General features: G+C 44.3%; 1 protein-coding gene across 1 annotated transcript in view; it reads left to right on the top strand.

Moving 5' to 3' along the window:
• LOC109882317 (1-phosphatidylinositol 4,5-bisphosphate phosphodiesterase gamma-1) overlaps positions 1 to 26,910 on the top strand; it is an 85,011-nt gene extending 58,101 nt beyond the window's left edge. Inside the window, exons 17-33 of the mRNA XM_031785705.1 lie at positions 543 to 743; positions 1,199 to 1,318; positions 5,887 to 6,070; positions 6,162 to 6,239; positions 13,658 to 13,761; positions 13,958 to 14,057; positions 14,230 to 14,296; positions 17,043 to 17,209; positions 18,367 to 18,463; positions 18,597 to 18,721; positions 19,438 to 19,537; positions 19,745 to 19,890; positions 20,072 to 20,186; positions 20,482 to 20,643; positions 20,760 to 20,848; positions 21,462 to 21,649; positions 21,727 to 26,910. Coding sequence (XP_031641565.1) covers positions 543 to 743; positions 1,199 to 1,318; positions 5,887 to 6,070; positions 6,162 to 6,239; positions 13,658 to 13,761; positions 13,958 to 14,057; positions 14,230 to 14,296; positions 17,043 to 17,209; positions 18,367 to 18,463; positions 18,597 to 18,721; positions 19,438 to 19,537; positions 19,745 to 19,890; positions 20,072 to 20,186; positions 20,482 to 20,643; positions 20,760 to 20,848; positions 21,462 to 21,649; positions 21,727 to 21,787 — 2,104 coding nt within the window. The 3' untranslated portion in view covers positions 21,788 to 26,910. The remainder of the gene's footprint in view (positions 1 to 542; positions 744 to 1,198; positions 1,319 to 5,886; positions 6,071 to 6,161; positions 6,240 to 13,657; positions 13,762 to 13,957; positions 14,058 to 14,229; positions 14,297 to 17,042; positions 17,210 to 18,366; positions 18,464 to 18,596; positions 18,722 to 19,437; positions 19,538 to 19,744; positions 19,891 to 20,071; positions 20,187 to 20,481; positions 20,644 to 20,759; positions 20,849 to 21,461; positions 21,650 to 21,726) is intronic.
• The last annotated feature ends 398 nt before the right edge of the window (positions 26,911 to 27,308 follow it).

Raw genomic sequence — 27,308 nt, 5'->3', positions numbered from 1 at the left:
CCTCTCAATGTCTATATGCTGGTCCTCTCTATGCTGGTCCTCTCTATGTCTCTATGCTGGTCCTCTCTGTGCTTGTCCTCTCTGTGCTGGTCCTCTCTATGCTCAAATCTTGAGACGTCTGTAGCATTGTTTTGTGTGAAATAATAGTCTATTTTAGAGTGGCCTTTTATTGTCCCCAGCACAAGGTGCACCTGTGTAAGGATCATGCTGTTTAATCAGCTTCTTGATATGCCACACCTGTCAGGTGGATGGATTAATTTGACAAAGGAGATATTCTCACTAACATGGATGTAAACAAATGTGTGCACACAATTTGAGAGAATTAAGCTGTTTGTGTGTATGGAACATTTCTGGGATCTTTTATTTCAGCTCATGAATCATGGGACCAACACTTTACATGTTGCGTTCATATTTTTGTTCAGGATAGTACACTCAATACAGTAAGGAGTAGGGTGCCATTTGGAACCTTGTAGGTCCCCAGGATATGATGTCATGTGTGGGCCCTTCCATCTTGATTGACACCTGTGGCCCCTCCCCTCCAGGCGATCTGGGCGTGTGCAGCACTGTAGGATCCATTCCCGCCAGGAGTCTGGCTCCACCCGCTACTACCTGACTGACAACTTGGTGTTTGACAGCCTGTATAGACTCATCTGCCACTACAGAGACACGCCCCTACGCTGCAACGAGTTTGAGATGAGGCTGGGCAGCCCTGTACCACAGCCCAACGCACACGAGAGCAGAGAGTAAGAGGGGAGGGGGGTTGGGGTGTGTGTGTGTGTGTGTGTGTGTGTGTGTGTGTGTGTGTGTGTGTGTGTGTGTGTGTGTGTGTGTGTGTGTGGGAGAGAGAGAGAAAGTTAATGTGTTAGTAACACACATGTTGTGTTCCCCATGTTCACACACACACAGCAGTGGAGGCTGCTGAGGGGAGGACAGCGTATAGTAATGGCTGGAACGGAGTGAATGGAATGACATCAAAAATATAGAAACCATGTGTTTGATGTTGTTGATATCTTTCCACCTGTTCCACTCCAGTCATTACCACGAGCCCGTCCTCCCCAATTAAGGTGCCACCACCCTCCTGTGACACACACATGTCCTCATAAACACACACACGCATCCTCATACATGCACGCTTTCATACACACATACGTCCTCATACACACAGACGCGTGAGTATTCTGTGTTATGTTGTGTTTAGGTGGTTCCACTCCAGTCTTTCTCGTGTCCAGGCTGAACACATGTTGATGAGGGTACCCAGAGACGGGGCCTACCTGCTCCGCAAACGCAGCGACATCAACTCCTACGCTATCTCCTTCAGGTAACACACACACACATAAACAAACACACCCATAGAAAAACAAAGACTTTTCAATTATATTCTAATTAAATTAATTTAATTTCCTTTTCCAACAATGCTAAAATAGACGCAGTGAATAACGAATAAAAAAATTGATTAAAAATAACATGGCTAAATACAGGAAGTAGAAAATAACATGGCTAAATACAGGAAGTAGAAAATAACATGGCTAAATACAGGAAGTAGAAAATAACATGGCTAAATACAGGAAGTAGAAAATAACATGGCTAAATACAGGAAGTAGAAAATAACATGGCTAAATACAGGAAGTAGAAAATAACATGGCTATATACAGGAAGTAGAAAATAACATGGCTAAATACAGGAAGTAGAAAATAACATGGCTAAATACAGGAAGTAGAAAATAACATGGCTAAATACAGGAAGTAGAAAATAACATGGCTAAATACAGGAAGTAGAAAATAACATGGCTAAATACAGGAAGTAGAAAATAACATGGCTAAATACAGGAAGTAGAAAATAACATGGCTAAATACAGGAAGTAGAAAATAACATGGCTATATACAGGAAGTAGAAAATAACATGGCTAAATACAGGAAGTAGAAAATAACATGGCTAAATACAGGAAGTAGAAAATAACATGGCTAAATACAGGAAGTAGAAAATAACATGGCTAAATACAGGAAGTAGAAAATAACATGGCTAAATACAGGAAGTAGAAAATAACATGGCTAAATACAGGAAGTAGAAAATAACATGGCTATATATAGGCAGTACCAGTACCGAGTTGATCTGCAGGGGTACGAGGTATTTGTGGTAGATACAGTACCAGTCAAAAGTTTGAGCACACCTACTGGAATCATGTGGTAACCAAAAAAGTGTTCAACAAATCTAAATATATTTTATATTTCAAAGTAGCCACCATTTTCCTTGATGACAGCTTTGCACACCCTTGGTATTCTCTCAACCAACAGTCCCACATATGTTGAGCACCTGTTGGCTCCTTTTCATTCACTCTGCGGTTCAACTCATCCCAAACCATCTCAATGGGTCAATTGGTCAAATAGCCGTTACACAGCCTGGAGGTGTCCTGGAAGTGCAAACCAGATGGGATGGCGTATCGCCGCATAATGCTGTGGTAGCCATGCTAGTTAAGAGTCCCTTGAATTCTAAATAAATCATAGACAGTGTCACCAGCAAAGCACCCCACATCATCACACCTCCTCCTCCATGCTTCACGGTGGGAACCACACATGTGGAGATCATCCGTTCACCTACTCTGCTTCTCACAAAGACATGGCGGTTGGAACCAAAAATCTAAAATTTGGACTCATCAGACCAAAGGACAGACTTCCACTGGTCTCATGTCCATTGCTTGTGTTTCTTGGGCCAAGCAAGTCTCTTCTTCTCATTGGTGTCATTTAGTAGTGGTGTCTTTGCAGCAATTCGACCATGAAGACCTGATTCACGCAGTCTCCTCTGAACAGTTTATGTCTGTTACTTGAAATCTGTAAAACATTTATTTGGGCTGCAATTTCTGAGGCTGGTGACTCTAATGAACGTATCCTCTGCAGCAGAGGTAACTCAGGGTCTTCCTTTCCTGTGGCGGTCCTCATGAGAGCAAGTCTCATCATAGCGCTTGATGGTTTTTGCGACTGCACTTGAAGAAAATGTAGATGTTCTTGAAATGTTCTGGATTGACTGACCTTCATGTCCTAAAGTAATGATGGACTGTCGTTTCTCTTTGCTTATTTGAGCTGTTCTTGCCATAATATGGACTTGGTCTTTCACCAAATAGTGCTGTCTTGTGTATACCACCCCTACCTTATCACAACACAACTGATTGGCTCAAATGCATTAAGAAGGAAGTTAACAAATTCATAATTTTTACACAAATTCACTTTTAACAGCTGTTAATTTAAATGCATTCCAGGTGACTACCTCATGAAGCTGGTTGAGAGAATGCAAAGAGTGTGCAAAGCTGTCATCATGGCAAAGGGTGGCTACTTTGAAGAATCTCAAATATAAAATATATTTTGATTTATTGAACACTTTTCTTTGGTTACTACATGATTCCATGTGTTATTTCATAGTTTTGATGTCTTCATTATTATTCTACAATGTAGAAAATAGGAAAACAATTAAAAAAGCCCTTGAATCAGTAGGTGTGTCCAAACCTTTGACTGGTGCTGTATGTACTTTACATTTACGTAGAGTATAGCAGCATCGTATGTGGTGATTGTGAAAGTGTGTGTGCAGGGCGTCAGTATGCCTATGTGTGGATGTTATCTGTGTGTGGGCGTATGTTGTGTGTATGTGTCTGTTGGGGTGTAAGTATGTGTGAGTGTGTGGGTAGAGTCCAGTATGTGTGCATGTTATCTGTGTGTGGGCATATGTTGTGTGTGTGTGTGTTGGGGTGTAAGTATGTGTGAGTTTGTGGGTAGAGTCCAGTGTGTGTGCATGTTATCTGTGTGTGGGCGTATGTTGTGTGTGTGTGTGTTGGGGTATAAGTATGTGTGAGTGTGTGGGTAGAGTCCAGTGTGTGTGCATGTTATCTGTGTGTGGGCATATGTTGTGTGTGTGTGTGTGTGTGTGTGTGTGTGTGTGTGTGTGTGTGTGTGTGTGTGTGTGTGTGTGTGTGTGTGTGTGTGTTAGAAGTTTACATATACTCAATTAGTATTTGGTAGCATTGCCTTTAAATTGTTTAACTTGGGTCAAACGTTTCGGGTAGCCTTCCACAAGCTTCCCACAATAAGTTGGGTGAATTTTGGCCCATTCCTCCTGACAGAGCTGGTGTAACTGAGTCAGGATTGTAGGCCTCCTTGCTCGCACACACTTTTTCAGTTCTGCCCACAAATTGTTTATACGGTTGAGGTCAGGGCTTTGTGATGGCCACTCCAATATCTTGACTTTGTTGTCCTTAGGCCATCTTGCCACAACTTTGGAAGTATGTTTGGGGTCATTGTCCATTTGAAAGACCTATTTGCAACCAAGCTTTAACTTCCTGACTGATGTCTTGAGATGTTGCTTCAATATATCCACATAATGTTCCTTCCACATGATTCCATCTATTTTGTGAAGTGCACCAGTCCCTCCTGCAGCAAAGCACCCCCCAACATGATGTTGCCACCACCGTGCTTCACGGTTGGGATGGTGTTCTTCGGCTTGCAAGCCTCCCCCTTTTCCCTCCAAACATAACGATGGTCATTATGGCCAAACAGTTCTAATTTAGTTTCATCAGACCAGTGGACATTTCCCCAAAAAGTATGATCTTTGTCCCCATGTGCAGTTGCAAACCGTAGTCTTGCTTTTTATGGCAGTTTTGGAGCAGTGGCTTCTTCCTGTCTGATTGGCCTTTCAGGTTATGTCGATATTTTTTTAATGTGTTTATCTGTTATTTTACCAGGTAAGTTGACTGAGAACACATTTTCATTTACAGCAACGACCTGGGGAATAGTTACAGGGAGAGGATATAGGACTTGTTTTACTGTGGATATAGATACTTTTGTACCTGTTTCCTCCATCATCTTCACAAGGTCCTTTGCTGTTGTTCTGGAATTGATTTGCACTTTTCGCACCAAAGTACGTTCATCTCTAGGAGACAGAACATGTCTCCTTCCTGAGCGGTATGACGGCTGCAAGGTCCCATGGTGTTTATACTTAAGTGTGGAGGTCTACAAAAAAAAAATCCAAGCTGTTTAAAGGCACAACTTAGTGTATGTAGTCTTCTGACCCACTGGAATTGTGATACAGTGAATTATAAGTGAAATAATCTGTTCTTTAAACAATTGTTGGAAAAATTACTTGTGTCATGCACAAAGTAGATGTCCTAACCAACTTACCAAAACTATAGTTTGTTAACAAGAAATTTGTGGAGTGGTTGAAAAGTGAGTTTTAATGTCTCCAACCTAAGTGTATGTAAACTTCTGACTTAAACTGTAGCAGTATTCTTTAGCAGTCTCATGGCTTGGGGGTAGAAGCTGTTCAGTGTCCTGTTGGATCCAGACTTGGTGCACTGGTACAGCATGCCATGTGGTAGCAGAGAGAAAAGTTTGTGGCTTGGGTGGCTGAAGTCTTTGACAATTGTTTGGGACTTCCTCTGACACTGCCTGGTATAGAGGTCCTGGATGGCAAGGAGCTCGGTCCCAGTGATGTACTCGGCCAGACGCACTTCCATTTGTGACGCTTTGCGGTCGAATGTCAAGCAGTTGCCATACCAAGCGGTGATGCAGCCAGTCAAGATGCTCTCAATGTTGTAGCTGTAAAACTTTTTGAGAATCTGAGTGCCCAAACCTTTTATTTTACACTACACATCTCTGACCTTCCACCCCCATCTTTCTCTCCCTCTCCCTCTCCCTGTCCACTCCCCCCCCCTCCCTATCCCCCTTCTCTCTCTGTCAACTCCCCTCTCTCCCTTTCGCTCTGTCAACTCCCCTCTCCCCTCCGTCTCCTCACTCTCTCTCTATTGCCCGGCCTCTCTCCCCCTCCTTCTCCCCTCCCCCTTTCTCTCCCTCTCCCTGTCCACTCTCTCCCTCTCCCCCCCTCCCTTTCCCCCTTCTCTCTCCCTAGGGCGGAAGGTAAGATCAAACACTGTCGTATCCAGCAGGAGGGCCGTATGTTCATGTTGGGTAGCTCAGCAGAGTTCGAGAGTCTGGTTGACTTGGTCAGCTACTATGAGAAACACCCCCTGTACCGCAAAATGAGGCTGCGCTACCCCATCAACGAAGACACACTGGACCGCATGGGCACCACGGTAACACAGACACACAGCTTGAATGTGTGTATTTTCAGATCTGATCTATTATATTGTTACGTATAACTACTCTATATCTCTCTCTATTCAGGAGCTAGACTATGGAGCGTTGTATGAAGTCAGGACCCCACATTTCTACGTCGAGGCCAACAAGATGCCCACGGCTCGGGTAAGTGAAATATTATATTCTGTGTGTGTGTGTGTGTGTGTGAGTAAACTGACATTCGTAGGTTTGGGCATGCCTGTGTCTGGTGTGTGCCAATGACATATTTTATAATTTGGGCAGTAGCGGAAAGGTTGTGGTCATTGATGTTCAAGTTGTGGTCATTAATGTTTGACTTAATCTTCAGTAGTTGGTTATGTTGTGGTACAGTAAAGGTCTTCACGGGTCCAAATAGGGTCACAATATGCTTAAATGTTTTATTTTAATATAAAGAACTGTTCCGAACAGACCCAAGGACAACTAACCCGTTCTGTATAGACGTCGTCGGATCCAGATCCAGTCAGATCCATGTGATGCAAGCAGCAGAAAAGTCATTTTTTAAGCTACTTTATTAACCAGAGCTGAAAAAACGCGAGAGGAGGGAGAGAGGTGTCGCTCTAGCATGTGGGAGAGGGGCCGTACTGTGAGAGAGTGACACGGGGAGCAGGGAGGAAGAGACAAGAGATGAGAGACAGCAACCAAGCAACAAGCCAACTCACACTGTGGTAGACTAATAGCTGCCATAGCTAGGTTATTTATCATCAACTATGTAGTGGACTAATAGCTGCCATCGCTAGGTTATTTATCATCAACTATGTAGTAGACTAATAGCTGCCATAGCTAGGTTATTGATCATCAAATATGTAGTAGACTAATAGCTGCCATAGCCAGGTTATTTATCATCAACTATGTAGTAGACTAATAGCTGCCATAGCTAGGTTATTTATCATCAACTATGTAGTAGACTAATAGCTGCCATAGCTAGGTTATTTATCATCAACTATGTAGTAGACTAATAGCTGCCATAGCTAGGTTATTTATCATCAAATATTATGACGTAGTACCTGTCTTGACTGCATCAAACCGGGAGAAGCTAGTTAAGATAGCTAACATTAGCTAGCTAGGCTAATTGAGGCTGCAGTGCATGCGCTTTTTCATCCTAACAATCAATCAAATTTATTTATAAAGCCCTTCTTACATCAGCTGATGTCACAAAATGCTGTACAGAAACCCAGCCTAAAACCCCAAACAGCAAGCAATGCAGGTGTAGAAGCATGGTGGCTAGGAAAAACTCCCTAGAAAGGCCAGAACCTAGGAAGAAACCTAGAGAGGAATCGGGCTATGAGGGGTGGCCAGTCCACTTCTGGCTGTAGAGATTATAACAAAACACAGCCAAGATGTTCAAATGTTCATAGATGACCAGCATGGTCAAGTAATAATAATCACAGTGGTTGTAGAGGGTGTAACAGGTCAGCAACTCAGGAGTAAATGTCAGTTGGCTTTTCATAGCCGATCATTCAGAGTATCTCTACCGCTCTTGCTGTCTCTAGAGAGTTGAAGACAGCAGGTCTGGGACAGGTAGCACGTCCGGTGAACAGGTCAGGGTTCCATAGCCACAGGCAGAACAGTTGAAACTGGAGCAGCAGCACGGCCAGGTGGACTGGGGACAGCAAGGAGTCATCGGGTCAGGTAGTCCTGAGGCATGGTCCTATGAGAGAGAGAATACTTACATTCACACAGGACACCGGATAAGACAGGAGAAATACTCCAGATATAACAGACTGACCCTTGCCCCCGACACATAAACTATTGCAGCATAAATACTGGAGGCTGAGACAGGAGGGATCAGGAGACACTGGCCCCGTCCGACGATACCCCCGGACAGGGCCAAACAGGCAGGATATAACCCCACCCATTTTGCTTAAGCACAGCCCCTATACCACTGGAGGGATATCTTCAACCACCAACTTACTATCCTGAGGCAAGGCCTTAGTATAGCCCACAAAGATCTCCCCCACGGCACGAACCCAAGGGGGGGAGCGCCAACCCGAACAGGAAGATCACGCCAGTAACTCAACCCACTCAAGTGAAGCACCCCTCCTAGGGAGAGCATGGACGAGCACCAGTAAGCCAGTGACTCTGCCCCTGCAGGCCAGACAGAGACAGCAAGGGCTGTTCGCTACTCCAGTGCCTTTCCGTTCACCTTCACACTCCTGGGCCAGATTACACTCAATCATAGGACCTACTGAAGAGATGAGTCTTCAATAAAGACTTAAAGATCGAGACCGAGTCTGTGTCTCTCGCATGGATAGGCAGACCATTCCATAAAAATGGAGCTCTATAGGAGAAAGCCCTACCTCCAGCTGTTTGCTGAAAAATTCTACGGACAATAAGGAGGCCTGCGTCATGTGACCATAGCGTACGTGTAGGTATGTACGGCAGGACCAAATCGGAAAGATAGGTAGGAGCAAGCCCATGTAATGCTTTGTAGGTTAGCAGTATACCTTGAAATCAGCCCTAGCCTTAACAGGAAGCCAGTGTAGAGAGGCTAGCACTGGGGTAATATGATCACATTTTTTGGTTCTAGTCAAGATTCTAGCAGCAGTGTTTAGCACTAACTGTAGTTTATTTAGTGCTCTATCCGAGTAGACGGAAATTAGAGCATTGCATTGGTCTAACCTAGAAGTGACAAAAGTATGGATACATATTTCTGCATCATTTTTGGACAGAAAGTTTCAGATTTTTGCAATGTTACGTAGATGGAAAAAATCTTGATATGTTCGTCAAAAGAGAGATCAGGGTCCAGAGTAACGCCGAGGTCCTTCACAGTTTTATTTGAGACGACTGTACAACCATCAAGATTAATTGTCAGATTCAACAGAAGATCTCTTTGTTTCTTGGAACCTAGAACAAGCATCTCTGTTTTGTCCGAGTTTAATAGTAGAACATTTGCCACCATCCACTTCCTTATGTCTGAAACACAGGCTTCCAGGGAGGGCAATTTTGGGGCTTCGCCATGTTTCATCAAAATATACAGCTGTGTGTTGTCCGCATAGCAGTGAAAGTTAACATTATGTTTCCGAATGACATCATCAGAGGGACAATATATAGTGAAAACAATTGTGGTCCTAAAACAGAGCCTTGAGGAACACCGAAATTTACAGTTGATTTGTCAGAGGACAAATCATCCACAGAGACAAACTGATATTTTTTTCGCCAGATAAGATCTAAACCAGGCCAAAACTTGTCCGTGTAGATAAATTTGGGTTTCCAATCTCTCCAAAAGAATGTGGTGATCGATGGTATCAAAAGCAGCACTAAGGTCTAGGAGCACGAGGACAGATGCAGAACCTCGGTCTGACGCCATTAAAAGGTAATTTTCCACCTTCACAAGTGCAGTCTCAGTGCTATGATGGGGTCTACAACCAGACTGAAGCATTTCGTATACATTGTTTGTCTTCAGGAAGGCAGTGAGTTTCTGTGCAACAGCTTTTTAAACATTTCTTGGGAGGAATGTGAGATTCGATACAGGCCGATAGTTGTTTTATATTTTCTGGGTCAAGGTTTGGCTTTTTCAAGAGAGGCTTTATTACTGACACTTTTCGTGAGTTTGGTACACATCCGGTGGATAGAGAGCCGTTTATTATGTTCAACATAGGAGGGCCAAGCACAGGAAGCAGCTCTTTCAGTAGTTTAGTTGGAATAGGGTCCAGTATGCAGCTTGAAATGTTATAGTATTAAAAAACTTGAGTGTCTCCCTTGATCCTAGGTCCTGGCAGAGTTGTGCAGACTCAGGACAACTGAGCTTTGGAGGAATACGCAGATTTAAAAACGAGTCCATAATTTGCTTTCTAATGATCATGATCTTTTCGTCAAAGACGTTCATGAATGTATCACTGCTGAAGTGAAAGCCATCCTCTCTTGGGGAATACTGCTTTTTAGTTAGCTTTGCGACAGTATCAAAAATACATTTAGGATTGTTCTTATTTTCCTCAATTAAGTTGGAAAAATAGGATGATCGAGCAGCAGTGAGGGCTTTTCGATACTGCACTGTACTGTCTTTCCAAGCTAGTCAGACGACTTCCAGTTTGGTGTGGCGCCATTTCCGTTCCAATATTCTGGAAGCTTGCTTCAGAGCTCGGGTATTTTCTGTATACCCGGGAGCTAGTTTCTTATTTATATATATATTTTTTATTTCAGTTTAATTTAACCAGGTAGGCCAGTTGAGAACAAGTTCTCATTTACAACTGCGACCTGGCCAAGATAAAGCACAGCAGTGCAACACAAACAACAACACAGAGTTACACATGGGATAAACAAACATACAGTCCATAACACAATAGAAAAATCTATATACAGTGTGTGTAAATGTATTAAGATTAGGGAGGTAAGGGAATAAATAGTCCATAGTGGCGAAATAATTACAATACAGCAATTAAACACTGGAGTGATCGATGTGCAGATGAATGTGCAAGTAGAGATACTGGGGCGCAAAGGAGCAAAATAATTCAAAATAACAATATGATAAATGTTTTTGGTTTTTAGTGGTGCAACTGCATCTAGGGTATTACACAAGGTTAAATTGAGTTCCTCAGTTAGGTGGTTAACTGATTTTTGTACTCTGACGTCCTTGGGTAGGCGGAGGGAGTCTGGAAGGGCATCTAGGAATCTTTGGGTTGTCCGATTATTTATAGCACGGCTTTTGATGTTCCTTGGTTGGGGTCGGAACAAATTATTTGTTGCGATTGCAAACGTAATAAAATGGTGGTCCGACAATCCAGGATTATGAGGAAAAACATGAAGATCCACAATTTTATTCCACTGGACAAAACTAGGTACAGAGTATGACTGTGGCAGTGAGTAGGTCCGGAGACATGTTGGACAAAACCCACTGAGTCGATGATGGCTCCGAAAGCCTTTTGGAGTGGGTCTGTGGACTTTTCCATGTGAATATTAAAGTCACCAAAAATATTATCTGCCATGACTACAAGGTCCGATAGGATTTCAGGGAACTCAGTGAGGAACGCAGGATATGGCCCAGGAGGCCTGTAAACAGTAGCAATAAAAAGTTATTGAGTAGGCTGCATAGATTTCATGACTAGAAGCTCAAAAGACAAAAACGCAGTCGTTTCTTTTTGTAAATTGAAATTTGCTATCATAAATGCCTTTGTGGGATGCGCAGGGAATATCAGGAGGCAAGGCCTCATTTAACACAGTAAATTCATCAGGCTTAAGCCATGTTTAAATCACATCAAGATTATGATCAGTGATTAGTTCATTGCCTATAACTGCCATTAAGTAGCCCTATTTTGAGATGTGAGGTATCACAATCTCTTTCAATAATGACAGGAATGGAGGAGGTCTTTTTTTCCAGTGAGATTGCTAAGGCGAACACAGCCATGTTTAGTTTTGCCCAACCTAGATCGAGACACAGACCCAGTCTCAATGGTGATAGCTGAGCTGAGTACACTGAATGTGCTAGTGGTAGACTCCACTAAGCTGGCAGGCTGGCTAACAGCCTGCTGTCTGGCCTGCACCCTATTTAATTGTGGAGCTAGAGGAGTTAGAGCCCTGTCTATGTTGGTAGATAAGATGAGAGCACACCTCCAGCTAGGATGGAGTCCGTCACTCCTCAGCAGGTCAGGCTTGGTCCTGTTTGTGGGTGAGTCCCAGAAAGAGGGCCAATTATCTACAAATTCTATCTTTTGGGAGGTTGCAGAAAACAGTTTTCAACCAGTGATTGAGTTGTGAGACTGCTGTAGAGCTCATCACTCCCCCTAACTGGGAGGGGGCCAGAGACAATTACTCGATGCCGACACATCTTTCTAGCTGATTTACACGCTGAAGCTATGTTGCGCTTGTTGACCTCTGACTGTTTCATCCTAACATCGTTGGCGCTGACGTGGATAACAATATCTCTATACTCTCTACACTCGCCAGTTTTAGCCTCAGCCAGCACCATATTCAGATTAATCAAATCAAATCAAATCAAATTTATTTATATAGCCCTTCGTACATCAGCTGATATCTCAAAGTGCTGTACAGAAACCCAGCCTAAAACCCCAAACAGCAAGCAATGCAGGTGGAGAAGCACGGTGGCTAGGAAAAACTCCCTAGAAAGGCCAATACCTAGGAAGAAACCTAGAGAGGAACCAGGCTATGTGGGGTGGCCAGTCCTCTTCTAGCTGTTGCCGGGTGGAGATTATAACAGAACATGGTCAAGATGTTCAATGTTCATAAATGACCAGCATGGTCGAATAATAATAAGGCAGAACAGTTGAAACTAGAGCAGCAGCACAGTCAGGTGGAAGTTGAAACTGGAGCAGCAGCATGGCCAGGTAGACTGGGGACAGCAAGGAGTCATCATGTCAGGTAGTCCTGGGGCATGGTCCTAGGGCTCAGGTCAGTTGAAACTGGAACAGCAGCATGGCCAGGTGGACTGGGGACAGCAAGGAGTCATCATGTCAGGTAGTCCTGGGGCATGGTCCTAGGGCTCAGGTCCTCCGAGAGAGAGAAAGAAAGAGAGAAGGAGAGAATTAGAGAACGCACACTTAGATTCACACAGGACACCGAATAGGACAGGAGAAGTACTCCAGATATAACAAACTGACCCCAGCCCCCCGACACATAAACTACTGCAGCATAAATACTGGAGGCTGAGACAGGAGGGGAGGAGATTAGCCTTAACAACGGTAGCCCTGCCCCCTGGTAAACAGTGTATGATCGCTGGATGATTCGTTTTAAGTCTAATACTGCAGGTAATGGAGTTGCCAATCACTAGGGTTTTCAATTTGTCAGAGCTAATGGTGGGAGGCTTCGGCGTCTCAGACCCCAATAACTCATTCAGAATATTAAGTTGCAGCCTAGCTGTTGGCTCTTGGTCGTTGTAGCCTATCCTTTAACTTTTAATTCCATCATTTTAATTCCATCTTCCATTGATTAGACATCTCCTAACTTTTGCCACACAGAGGCTCTATCACTGTAACCTACTGCCGCTTTGATGACTTTTGATTGGCCATCAACAACAACAAGCTACACACGCCACTCTCGTGAAAGGTAGCAGCATAAATGATCAAATGTCTCTCTCTCTCTACGGAAGCAGTCGTATTTAGATCTGTATGGGCGCTTCCGGACAAGTCAGTTGAAATGACACATGCCCGAGACCCGTGACAATCATATCAGATCTGACCCAGAAATGACATTATTTAGAATTCTGGATCAGGACCCGCTCGGGTCCCGGATCGTGTCTCGGGTCAAGGCCCTGTATGATTTAGTGTTTGTGTTGTTGTGTTGTTGTGTTGCAGTGTACGGTCAAGGCCCTGTATGATTTAGTGTTTGTGTTGTTGTGTTGCAGTGTACGGTCAAGGCCCTGTATGATTTAGTGTTTGTGTTGTTGTGTTGCAGTGTACGGTCAAGGCCCTGTATGATTTAGTGTTTGTGTTGTTGTGTTGCAGTGTACGGTCAAGGCCCTGTATGATTTAGTGTTTGTGTTGTTGTGTTGCAGTGTACGGTCAAGGCCCTGTATGATTTAGTGTTTGTGTTGTTGTGTTGCAGTGTACGGTCAAGGCCCTGTATGATTTAGTGTTTGTGTTGTTGTGTTGCAGTGTACGGTCAAGGCCCTGTATGACTACAGAGCCCAGAGGGACGATGAGCTGTGTTTCCCCAAACAGGCCCTCATCCTCAGCGTGGACAAGCAGGAAGGAGGCTGGTGAGTGGAACAGGGTTTTCATATCTCCATGGCACTTAACGATTACTCAATGTCATTGATTGGCTAGAGTGCACATTGGTCACCCCGGTTACGTTTCTTTATGGATGAAAACCAATGTGGGTTGATGAATGGAGTTGATAATTAACATTTCTCTGAGTTGTCTTTAAATCATGGATTTCCCTCCACCGGCCCCTAGGTGGCGAGGTGATTACGGAGGGAAGAAGCAGCTGTGGTTTCCTGCCAACTACGTAGAAGAAGTCCCCAACTCACCCGCCCGCGAGACAGGAGACGAGGCAGTACGTTATAATATAGGCAAACATAGGCCATACATAGACATGTTCATGCATTCATGATACACACACACACACACACACACACACCTTCTACAGTAGTTAGAGGGGAATGAAGCTAACTTCATGTCCTGACTTCCTGCTTCCTGTGTCTTTGACTTCCTGTTTCTTGGTCCAGTCTACAGAGAACAGTCCACTAGGAACATTTCTCAAGGGCTTCATCGATGTGCCCACCTGCCACGTAGGTGAGTCTATGTGTAACTGATGTGCCAACCTGCCATGTAGGTGAGTCTGTGTGTAACTGATGTGCCCACCTGCCACGTAGGTGAGTCTGTGTGTAACTGATGTGCCAACCTGCCACGTAGGTGAGTCTGTGTGTAACTGATGAGCCAACCTGCCACGTAGGTGAGTCTATGTGTAACTGATGTGCCAACCTGCCATGTAGGTGAGTCTGTGTGTAACTGATGTGCCAACCTGCCATGTAGGTGAGTCTGTGTGTAACTGATGTGCCCACCTGCCACGTAGGTGAGTCTATGTGTAACTGATGTGCCAACCTGCCATGTAGGTGAGTCTGGGTGTAACTGATGTGCCAACCTGCCATGTAGGTCAATCTGTGTGTAACTGATGAGCCAACCTGCCACGTAGGTAAGTCTGTGTGTAACAGGTGAGCCAACCTGCCACGTAAGTCAGTCTGTGTGTAACTGATGTGCCAACCTGCCACGTAGGTCAGTCTGTGTGTAACTGATGAGCCAACCTGCCACGTAGTTGCGGCCCAGTGAGTGGTAGTGGTCTGTATGTTTACCCTATTGGGTAGTTTTACAGAGCTAAGCAGTGGTGGAAAAAGTACTCAATCGTCATACTTGAGTAAAAGTAAAGATACCATAATAAAAAATGACTGAAGTAAAAGTGAAAGGCACCAAGTAAAATATTACTTGAGTTAAAGTCTAAAATGATTTGGTTTTTAATATACGTAAGTATCAAAAGTAAATGCAATTGCTAAAAGGTACTTAATTATCAAAAGTAAAAGTATAAACCATTTCAAATTACTTATATTAAGAAAACCAGATGGCACAATTTTCAAGTTTTTTTATTGACAGATAGCCAGGGGCACAATCCAACACTCAGACATCATTTACAAACGAAGCATTTGTGTTTAGTGAGTCCGCCAGATCAGAGGATGTAGGGATGACCAGGGATGTTCTCTTGATTTTCCTGTCAAAATGTAACAAAAACTTTGGGTTGTTAGGGAAAATGTATGGAGTACAAAGTACATTATTTTCTTTAGGAATGTAGTGAAATTAAAGTAAAAGTTTAGACACACCTACTCATTCAAGGGTTTTTCTTTATTTTTAAAAAACGATTTTCTGCATTGTAGAATAATAGTGAAGACATCAAAACTATGAAATAACACATATGGAATCATGTATTAACCAAAAAGTGTTAAACAAATCAAAACATATTTTAGATTCTTCAAAGTAGCCACCTTTTGCCTTGATGACAGCTTTGCACACTCTTGGCATTCTCTCAAGCAATTTCATGAGGAATGTTTTTCCAACAGTCTTGAAGGAGTTCCCACATATGCTGAGCACTTATAGGCTGCTTTTCCTTTACTCTGCGGTCCAACTCATCACAAACCATCTCAATTGGGTTGTGGTCAGGTGATTGTGGAGGCCAGGTCATCTGATGTAGTTTTCCATCACTCTCCTTATTGGTCAAATAGCCTTTACACAGCCTGAGAGTGTGTTTTGGGTCATTGTCCTGTGGAAAAACAGATGATAGTCCCACTGAGCGCAAACCAGATGGGATGGAGTATCGCTGCAGAATACTGTGGTAGCCATGCTGGTTAAGTGTGCCTTGAATTCTAAACAAATCACAGACAGTGTCACCAGCAAAGCACCCCCACAACATCATACCTCCTCCTCCATGCTTCACGGTGGGAACCACACATGCGGAGATCATCCGTTCACCTACTCTGCTTCTCACAAAGACACGGCGGATGGAGCCAAAAATCTCAAATTTGGACTCAGACCAAAGGACAGATTTCCACTGGTAAAATGTCCATTACTTATGTTTCTTGGCCCAAGCAAGTCTCTTCTTCTTATTGGTGTCTTTTTAGTAGTGGTTTCTTTGCAGCAATTCGATCATGAAGGCCTGATTCACGCAGTCTCTTCTGAACAGTTGATGTTGAGATGTGTCTGTTACTTGAAAATTGTGAAACATTTATTTGGGCTGCAATCTGAGGTGCTGTTAACTCTATTGAACGTATCCTCTGCAGCAGAGGTAACTCTTGGTCTTCCTTTCCTGTGGTGGTCCTCATGAGAGCCAGTTTCATCGTTGCACTTAATGGGTTTTGCGACTGCACTTGAAGAAACTTTCAAAGTTCTTGACATTTTCCAAATTGACTGACCTTCATGTCTTAAAGTCATGATGGACTGTCATTTCTCTTTGTTTATTTGAGCTGTTCTTGCCATAATATGGACTTGATCTTTTACCAAATAGGGCTATCTTCTGTATACCACCCCTACCTTGTCACGACACAACTGATTGGCTCAAATGCATTAAGAGGCAAAGAAATTCCACAAATTAACTTTGAACAGCTGTTAATTTAAATGCATTCCAGGTGACTACCTTATAAAGCTGGTTCAGAGAATGCCAAGAGTGGCTACTTTGAATAATTTCAAATATAAAATACATTTTGATTTGTTTTGGTTTCTACATGATTTCGTGTGTTAGTTCATAGTTTTGATGTCTTCACTATTATTCTACAATGTTGAAAATATATATTTTTTAAACCCTTGAATGAGTAGGTCTGTCCAAACTTTTGACTGGTACTGTAAATAGTAAAGTACACATACCCCAAAAAGTATTTAAGTAGTACTTTAAAGTATTTTTACTTGAGTACTTTACACCACTGGAAATAAGAGTGTGTGTATGTGTAACTCTCTCTCTCGCTCTCTCTCCGTCTCTTCCTCTCTCCATATCTCTCTGTAGTGGTTCAGAAGGATGGGAAGAGTTCCAGGCCATATGTGTTCACCGTCCACTCCCAGCAGATGTCAATTCACCCTGGCCAGGCACTGGACATTGCTTCAGACACCCTGGAGGACCTGACCGGTTGGGTGGGAAAGATCAGAGAGGCCACACAGAACGCAGACGCACGGGTTAATACTGTATTGCACACACATGTACAAATGAACGCACACCTATACATGTACGCAGGAGAACACACACACACACACACATACAGTGGGGCAAAAAAGTATTTAGTCAGCCACCAATTGTGCAAGTTCTCCTACTTAAAAAGATGAGAGAGGCCTGTAATTTTCATCATAGGTACACTTCAACTATGACAGACAAAATGAGAAGAAAAAAATTCTGAAAATCACATTGTAGGATTTTTAATGAATTTATTTGCAAATTATGGTGGAAAATAAGTATTTGGTCACCTACAAACAAGCAAGGTTTCTGGTTCTCACAGACCTGTAACTTCTTCTTTAAGAGGCTCCTCTGTCCTCCACTCGTTACCTGTATTAATGGCACCTGTTTGAACTTGTTATCAGTATAAAAGACATGTGTCCACAACCTCAAACAGTCACACTCCAAACTCCACTATGGCCAAGACCAAAGAGCTGTCAAAGGACACCAGAAACAAAATTGTAGACCTGCACCAGGCTGGGAAGACTGAATCTGCAATAGGTAAGCAGCTTGGTTTGAAGAAATCAACTGTGGGAGCAATTATTAGGAAATGGAAGACATACAAGACCACTGATAATCTCCCTCGATCTGGGGCTCGGATCTGGGGCTCCCCACTAGCCCCCTATGCACTCATGGTAAATTGCAGAGAGGTAATGTGCTTAACCATGAAGCTGCTAAAAATGGTGCAATCTTTTTAACAAAGGCCATTAAAACTGCATGGCGGCAATGATTTTTCTGTGGTGCATCGCCACAGTTAAATGAGTGCAGCGGAATCACTTATATACTGTACACATACAGGCATGGGCACACAAACATACACACCACATGGACACTTACACTCACACAAACAGGTTAGTAATGCATCACACATATACACACATATATACACACACACACATATACAGGTTCGAACCCCACCACACACATCATCCGTACCTTATCCTGAGTATCAGTAGGTACTCTATATCTCATTAATTGCAGCTCAGAGAAGAACTGTAGTACTCTACTGTAGTTTATATGAAATGTACGGTCAGATATCAGTGCAGGTACACTAAAAATAGGAAAGAAGCTCTGATGTGTTGGTGTTGATGCTGGCGGTGTGGTCTGGTCTCCATGGTAACAGATGCAGGAAGAGAAGCAGATGGAGAGGAGGAAGAAAATTGCGCTGGAGCTCTCTGAGCTGGTGGTCTACTGTAGACCTGTCCCCTTCAACGAAGAGAGTAAGAACTGACACACTACTCTACCTATACCTCTCTAAAGGGACCATTTCTGTGTGTTTGTGTGTGTATGTATGTGTACGTGTGTGCTTGCGTGTGTGTGTGTGTGCGTGACCCGGTTTTGTCTCCCTTCCAGAGATCGGGACAGAGCGGGCATGTTTCCGGGATATGTCATCATTCCCAGAGACCAAGGCAGAGAAGTTTGCCACGCGGGCAAGAGGGAAGCGCTTCCTGCAGTATAACCGTCGCCAGCTCTCCAGGGTAATATCATATTATAATCATTTTATAATATATATTATAATATACAAGTAACTGCCAAAAATAATGGAAACACTTGAGTAAATGAGGGATACAAAGTACTATATATTGAAAGCAGGTGCTTTCACCCAGGTGTGATTCCTGAGTTAATTAAGCAATTAACATCCCTTCCTGCTTAGGGTCATGTATAAAAATGCTAGGCTGGCCATTATTTTGGCTACCATGTCTTTGCCCCAATAGGATTACAATGCCCCCGTCCGTCCACAAGTCATCACTGAATGATTTGATGAACATGAAAATGATGTAATCCATTTGCCATGGCCATCTCAGTAACCAGATGTCAACTCAATTGAACACTTATGGGAGATTCTAGAGCGGTGACTGAGACAGCGTTTTACACCACCATCAACAAAACACTAATTTAACACAATTTAATTTATTGTGGAAGAATGGGTTCACATCCCTCCAATAGAGTTCCAGACACTTGTAGAATCTATGTCAAGGTGCATTGAAGCTGTTCTGGCTCGTGGTGCCCAACACCCTATTCAGACATTTTATGTTGGTGTTTCCTTTATTTTGGCAGTTACCTTTATATAAGCCATTTAGCAGACAGTTTTATCCAAAGCCATGTGTCATGTGTGCATACATTTTTGTATGCCTAGCCCCAGTGGGAATCGAACCCACAACCAACATATGAAGTAATGTATGTTCTGCTCCAGGTCTACCCCAGAGGACAGAGACTAGACTCCTCTAACTACGACCCTTTACCCATGTGGCTGTGTGGATCCCAGCTGGTTGCTCTCAACTTCCAGACTCCTGGTGAGGGAGATTGTGTGTCTGACTCTCTTTTCCAAGCCCATGCAGGAGCTGTGTTTGTGGTGTGCTTAAGTATTTAGTATTTGTATGTGATTGTGTATTATATGTACATTGTGCTGTGTGTGTGTGTGTGTGTGTGTGTGTGTGTGTGTGTGTGTGTGTGTGTGTGTGTGTGTGTGTGTGTGTGTGTGTGTGTGTGTGTGTGTGTAGACAAGCCCATGCAGTTGAACCAGGCTCTATTCATGCTGGGTGGGGGGAGTGGCTTCGTGCCCCAGCCTGACATCATGAGGGATGACACCTTTGACCCCTTTGACAAGGACACCCTCCATCTGGAGCCAATCACCATCCAGCTACAGGTAGGTTGGAGCCAATCACCATCCGACTACAGGTCAGTCAACCAATCAGGAGACATTCCATTCTTCCCTGTCTTTTAATTTACCTGCTTTATTTATTTACGCTCTTGTGTGCACTACTAGAACGGACAAACACACACACAATCTCTCTCTCACTCCCTTTCTGTTTGTCTGCCTGTGTCAGGTACTGGGAGCACGTCACCTCCCTAAGAATGGCCGCAGTATAGTGTGTCCCTTTGTAGAGGTTGAGGTGTGTGGGGCCGACTACGACTGCAGCAAGAGCAAGACCGACGTCGTGGGTATGAGACAGCACACACCAATCACACAGCACCCTGCTGTGACTGCATGAAACCTGACTGTGGCCGTATATAGTGCACTACTTTCCACCAATGCCCTGGGTTAGAACGTCATTTGGGACATAGCCTCTGTCTCTGGTTGTAATGGCCTGACCAGTTGGCATCGGGTTTCTTCCAAATGTTTCAATTAAATTGTACAGTAAGGGCTCCTGCTTCCTGAACGTCAAAAGAAAACATTTATCTTCCTCCCAACCTCTATTTTAATTTGCTCCCTCCCCTACCCCTTCCCCCCCTCCAGCTGACAATGGGTTGAACCCAGTGTGGGTTCAGAGGCAGTTTGTGTTTGACGTCCATAATCCGTCCTTCTCCTTCCTGCGTTTCTTGGTCTATGAGGAGGACATGTTTTCTGACCCCAACTTCCTGGCTCAGGCAATCTACCCTGTCCGCTCACTAAGAACAGGTTGGTGTGTGTGCGTGTGTGTATTTTCGGAAGTGTGTGTAGATATATCACAGTAGATAATATTATATCATAATACTATAGTATATTAACTGCCTGTGTGTGTGGTGACTTGTCAGGCTACAGGAGTGTTCCACTAAAGAACAGTTACAATGAAGAGTTGGAGCTGGCTTCTCTGCTGGTTCACATTGAGATTGTCAACGCCAAGGTAATCCCCGAACAAACTCACATTTATTTTCTTTATTTTTTAAATTGTTTTTAAATTGAACCTTTATTTAACTAGGCAAGTCAGTTAAGAACAAATTCTTATTTACAATGACGGCCTACTACGACCAAAGCCGGACGACGCTGGGCCAATTGTGCACGTCCCTATGGGTCTCCCAATCACAGCCGGTTGTGATACAGCCTGGATTCGAACCAGGGTGTCTGTAGTGACGCCTCTAGCGCTGAGATGCAGTGACTTAGACTGCTGCGGCACTCTGGAGTCCAATCCATATATTATTATATTATCATACTGGCTGTGTCCCAAATGGAACCCTACTTCCTATGCAGTGCACTACTTTTGACCAGGTCCCATGGAGCTATGGTCAAAAGTAGTGTATTATAAAGGGCAGGTTTATTCAACTCTTACCCCACGAGGTCTGGAGCCTGCTGGTTTTCCCAGGTCTAAACAATGCGAAAAGGAGAGTAATTGGCTTTGAGGTCCAGAGTTGAGTTTGAGCTGTATAGGGAGCCATTTGGAAGAACATCAGTGCCTTAGTGTTCTAATGGTTCTAACAGCATCACGCCACCACTCTGTGTTCTGATTGGATGATTAACAGGAGGAAGATGATCAGAACCTGTACTCGTCCATCCAAAGGCTGAGAGACCGCACCAGTGAGCTGTCCAATCAGGTGTCAGTTCTGGAGAGGGCGGGGTCAGGAGGTGACCACAGCTATCAGCAGAGTCTGGAGGAGCTGAGAGCAGCACAAGATCAGCTCAGTGAACTAGTGGAGACACGCAACCACAGGTAATAACACATACACACACACACCTTCACACAGACCCTCCCTCTGTAACTGCTCTGTCTCTGCATCCCATCTACAGGCTGATTGAGAAGAAGAGGAGGGAGAAGTTGAGACAGCAAGTGGGGGCCAAGCGGAACTAAAATGCCCATCTGACCACCAACCAACCAGTCCCCCTCTACTGCTGCACACTGATGATCTTACACCCATGGAAAGACAATTCAATCTACCAATAACTGGATTACCCCTGCTATAAGTGTGCATAGACTGCACAGAGATGCACAGTGTGTTGGATAAAAAGAGACAAAAAAAACACTCATCTCATGGAACAAAAACCTTCAGAAATGGAACACAGAATGAGAAAAGGGTTATAAAATAATTCAGTGTTCTGAACAGCGAAGCCAGATAAACTGAACTGACCTGAGAGTAGCGGTGTTCTAATCTATAAGGAGAATACACAGGATATGTATCCCAAATGGCACCCAATTCCCTATATAGTGCACTACCTTTGACCAGGGCCCATAGGGGTGTGGTGCACTACTGTAGATAGGGAATAGGGTGCCATTTGGGATACAACCATAGCCTCTAAGAGAGTAAGGTAGTGTCAGAGAGTCAACCATTAGTATAGGCGTAATCCAGACTCAAAATCTCTCCATGCTAGAACTGGCACAAACTGGCACAAAAATGGCTAAAGAGAGAAAATGGGAACCACTACTCATGGACTGGCTTTGAAAGGGCTTTTAAATGGGAGCAGGACCACGTCTTTTCCTCAAAGACTAAAGTCTTCTTCTCCTATCCTGGGGCAGCAGACTGACTAACAGCAGGGACTGGAGTCTAATCCCCTCTAGTGGTAGGGATGTGGTATTGTTTCCAAAAATAGACCCCTCTTCCTTTACCTGGGAGAGCATAAACAGGACTTTTATTACTGTGTTCATTAGAGACTTACTAACACTGCATGTCATATTGTCATGTATTTTTTTAAAGGGCTTTTCAGTATACTATAATATACTAAAATATACTATAATATAATACACTACCTTTTAAGGAGCAAGAGGAGAAGCAGAGCAGTAGAGAGAGAGAGGGGGAGGTAGGGAGAGAGAGAGAGAGAGGGGGGAGAAAGAGAGAGTTTACCAGAAATATAAGTAATCTCTCACCACAGGACTCTGTCTTGAACCTATAGGTTTTCTTCAGGTCTGTGTTTCCTGGCTATGCTGATCAGATCAGAGAAACATGGTGTGGGTTTCAAATGTCACCCTGTTCTCTATAAAGTGCACACCTTTTGACCAGAGCCCCTAATCAAAGTAGTGCACTGGGGAATAGGGTGCCATTTGGGATGCAACAATGGCAAACAAGGGCTATCTATAACTTTGACCTTACTGCAACTTGTCACATTTACAGATCCTACCCACCAAGTTGTTGTTAAAGGAAAAATCCACTCAAAAACTACACTGAACACAAATATAAAACCAACATGCAACAATTTCAATGAACTGAGTTACAGTTCATATAAGGAATTAAGTCAATTGAAATAAATAAATGAGGCCCTAATCTATGGATTTCACATGACTGGGCAGGAGTGCAGCAATTGGCGGGGCTGGGAGGGCATAGGTCAACCTACTGGGGAGCCAGGGCCAGCCATGGGCGGGGCTGGGAGGGCATAGGTCCACCTACTGGGGAGCCAGTCCCAGCCATGGGCGGGCTGGGAGGGCATAGGTCAACCTACTGGGGAGCCAGTCCCAGCCATGGGCGGGTTGGGAGGGCATAGGTCCACCTACTGGGGAGCCAGTCCCAGCCATGGGCGGGTTGGGAGAGCATAGGTCCACCTACTGGGGAGCCAGTCCCAGCCATGGGCGGGTTGGGAGGGCATAGGTCCACCTACTGGGGAGCCAGTCCCAGCCATGGGCGGGTTGGGAGGGCATAGGTCAACCTACTGGGGAGCCAGTCCCAGCCATGGGCGGGTTGGGAGGGCATAGGTCAACCTACTGGGGAGCCAGTCCCAGCCATGGGCGGGGCTGGGAGGGCATAGGTCAACCTACTGGGGAGCCAGTCCCAGCCATGGGCGGGTTGGGAGGGCATAGGTCCACCTACTGGGGAGCCAGTCCCAGCCATGGGCGGGTTGGGAGGGCATAGGTCCACCTACTGGGGAGCCAGTCCCAGCCATGGGCCTGGTTGGGAGGGCATAGGTCCACCTACTGGGGAGCCAGGGCCAGCCATGGGCGGGGCTGGGAGGGCATAGGTCCACCTACTGGGGAGCCAGTCCCAGCCATGGGCGGGGCTGGGAAGGCATAGGTCCACCTACTGGGGAGCCAGTCCCAGCCATGGGCGGGGCTGGGAGGGCATAGGTCCACCTACTGGGGAGCCAGTCCCAGCCATGGGCGGGGCTGGGAAGGCATAGGTCCACCTACTGGGGAGCCAGTCCCAGCCATGGGCGGGTTGGGAGGGCATAGGTCCACCTACTGGGGAGCCAGTCCCAGCCATGGGCGGGGCTGGGAGGGCATAGGTCCACCTACTGGGGAGCCAGGGCCAGCCATGGGCGGGGCTGGGAGGGCATAGGTCCACCTACTGGGGAGCCAGGGCCAGCCATGGGCGGGGCTGGGAGGGCATAGGTCCACCTACTGGGGAGCCAGGGCCAGCCATGGGCGGGGCTGGGAGGGCATAGGTCCACCTACTGGGGAGCCAGGGCCAGCCATGGGCGGGGCTGGGAGGGCATAGGTCCACCTACTGGGGAGCCAGGGCCAGCCATTCAGAATGAGTTTTTCCCACAAAAGGGCTTTATTACAGACAGAAATACTCATCAGCAGAAAATAAGCTTTTTGTGTAGAAGATTTCTGGAATCTTTTATTTCAGCTTATGAAACATGGGACCAACACTTTACATGTTGTGCTGAAAATGTTTTACATGTCATCAGTCAAGTTTTCAACATATTGGAATTTCAAGAAGCAAAGTGTCAGTTGCACATCATATGATGCTTCTTGGAAAAGGACCCATAAGTAAGTATTTCACTGTTAGTCTACACCTGTTGTTTACGAAGCATTTGAAAAATAAAATGTGATTTGATACAGTCCCAAAATGTGTTGCATGTCACCAGTCACGTTTTCAAGATATAGGATTTTCAACAATGCAGTTAAAGATAAATAATAACAAATATATATGTTTTTGAAATAGTGGCTCTATACAGGGAATACCAGTACCGAGTTGATGCAAAGGGGTACGAGATAATTGAGGTAGCTACATATTCAGTAAGTAGGCATAAAGTGACTAGGCAACAGGATAGATCATAGACAGTAGCAGGCTGCCAGCAGCGTGTGTGTGTGTTGTGTCAGTGTGCATGTTTACGGTTATGTGTATATGTGTGTGTTGGGATGTCAGTGTAAGTATGTGTGAGTCAGTGGAGGCTGCTGAAGGGAGGACAGCTCATAATAATGGATGGAACTGCACAAATGGAGTGGCATCAAACCATGTGTTTGATAACATTCCCCTAATTCCGCTCCAGCCAATACCACGAGCCCGTCCTACCCAGTTAAGGTGTCACCAACCTCCTGTGGTGTGAGTGTGTTTGTCCAGTATGTGTGTCCAGTGTGTTTGTCCAGTGTGTGTGTCCAGTGTGTGTATCCAGTGTGTGTGTCCAGTGTGTTTCTCCATTGTGTGCGTCCAGTGTGTCCAGTGTGTTTGTCCAGTGTGTGTGTCCAGTGTGTGTGTCCAGTGTGTGTGCATAGAGTCAGTGCAAGAGAGTTGCAAAAAACGGTCAAATAAGGTAGTCCGGGTATGCATGTGATTAGCTGTTTAGCAGTCTTGTTTAACAGTCTTGTTTAGCCGTCTTGTTTAACAGTCTTGTTTAGCAGTCTTGTTTAGCAGTATTGTTTAGCAGTCTTGTTTAACAGTCTTGTTTAACAGTCTTGTTTAGCAGTCTTGTTTAGCAGTCTTGTTTAACAGTCTTGTTTAGCAGTCTTGTTTAACAGTCTTGTTTAACAGTCTTGTTTAGCAGTCTTGTTTAGCAGTCTTGTTTAGCAGTCTTGTTTAACAGTCTTGTTTAACAGTCTTGTTTAACAGTCTTGTTTAGCAGTCTTGTTTAGCAGTCTTGTTTAGCAGTCTTGTTTAGCAGTCTTGTTTAGCAGTCTTGTTTAGCAACCTTATGGCTTCGGGGTAGAAGCTGTTCAGGGTCCTGTTGTTTCCAGACTTGGTGCACGGGTACTGCTTGCCATGCGGTATCAGAGAGAACTGTCTATGCATTGGGTGGCTGGAGTCTTTGACAATTATTTGGGCCTTCCTCTGACCCCGTCTGGTATAGAGGTCCTGGATGGCTGGGAGCTCAGCCCCAGTGATGTACTGGGCTGCACTCACCACCCTCTGTAGCACCTTGCGGTCGGGAGCCTTGCAGTTGCCGTACCAAGTGGTTATGCAGCCAGTCAATATGTTCTCAATGGTGCAGCTCTAGAACTTTTAAAGGATCTGAGGGCCCGTGCCAAATCTTTTAAACTTCCTGAGGGGGAAAAGGCGCTGTCGTGCCCTCTTCACAACTGTGTTGGTGTGTGTGGACCATGTTAAACCCTTAATTCCGTAATATCAAAAGTGGACTAAAGATAGTTTTTGAGTGGATTTTTCAGGGGTAAGGTCAGTTTTTTGGGGCATTTCTAATCAAAGGGTGCTGATTAATCTGACTTTTAATCTGTTGTTTGGGGGGCAACTTCAACCCACGTAACGCTTCAACCTCTGCATCCCAAATGGCACCTTATTACCTTCACAGTGCACTGTCTTTCAAAACTAGAGCACTATAGGGGATAGGGTGTCATTTGGGATGCATACCCTGTCTTTCTATTCTTCCCTCTTTGACCCTTCTGTCCATATCCATCAGTTTCTTTATCTACTAATTCTTCATTGTATGTACCTGTTTTATTTATCACACAGGTATACTGTCAGAACCTGTTTAAAAAAAGAAAGAACATATAGATATATATGATAATGGACTTCAGAGCAGGCTGAAGATACTGTAGCTTACTTTATATCTGTAAAATAATAGCAGAAATAAATGTCCCCATTCCCTTCTCTTCCCCCCTACTTTACATTGTAGTTTGAACGGGTGAAACAGCGTCCACTGCTGGCTGTTCAGGCTAACTACAATGCAGCTTCTAGACCTAGGGGCTTCTATGTCAAACTCGCCAATAACTCTCTGTATCTATATGCTGACTGTCCAGTATTATTACTCTGTTATTAAAACCATGTGTAAGTTTCCATTTAAAATAAAGCAGTTTCCGGTAGATACTCATAATTTGCTGTATTTATTTCTTCAAATGTCTTATTATAACGTTTAAAACCTGTTTTAGGTTTGCTGAATGGACGAAGTCTGGATATTTTGGGGATTGGTTGAAGATAGATCTTTGGGTATTTATTTGGTTGGTTTGGCCTATTATGCTAGAAATGATTAATTACTTTAGTGATTTGTATTAGCTGTAAAAACCATGATCCCGTACAGTGTAAACTACATATTTTGATGTTGTAAAAAATAACATTGTTTGATAAAGACTTTTTTTCTTCATATTTAAGAATCCCCATTAGCTGCTGCCAAGGTAGCAGCTACTCTCCCTGGGTCCAGCAACATTAAGGCAGTTATATACAATTTTAAATATTACATTTCATAACACTTTACCCAATACATTTAGCGTGTTC

The sequence above is a fragment of the Oncorhynchus kisutch genome, linkage group LG13, assembly GCF_002021735.2.
Source record: "Oncorhynchus kisutch isolate 150728-3 linkage group LG13, Okis_V2, whole genome shotgun sequence".
Lineage (NCBI taxonomy): Eukaryota > Metazoa > Chordata > Actinopteri > Salmoniformes > Salmonidae > Oncorhynchus > Oncorhynchus kisutch.
The sequence above is the reverse complement of the archived record's forward strand: the minus strand, read 5'-3'. Positions and strand labels throughout refer to the sequence as shown.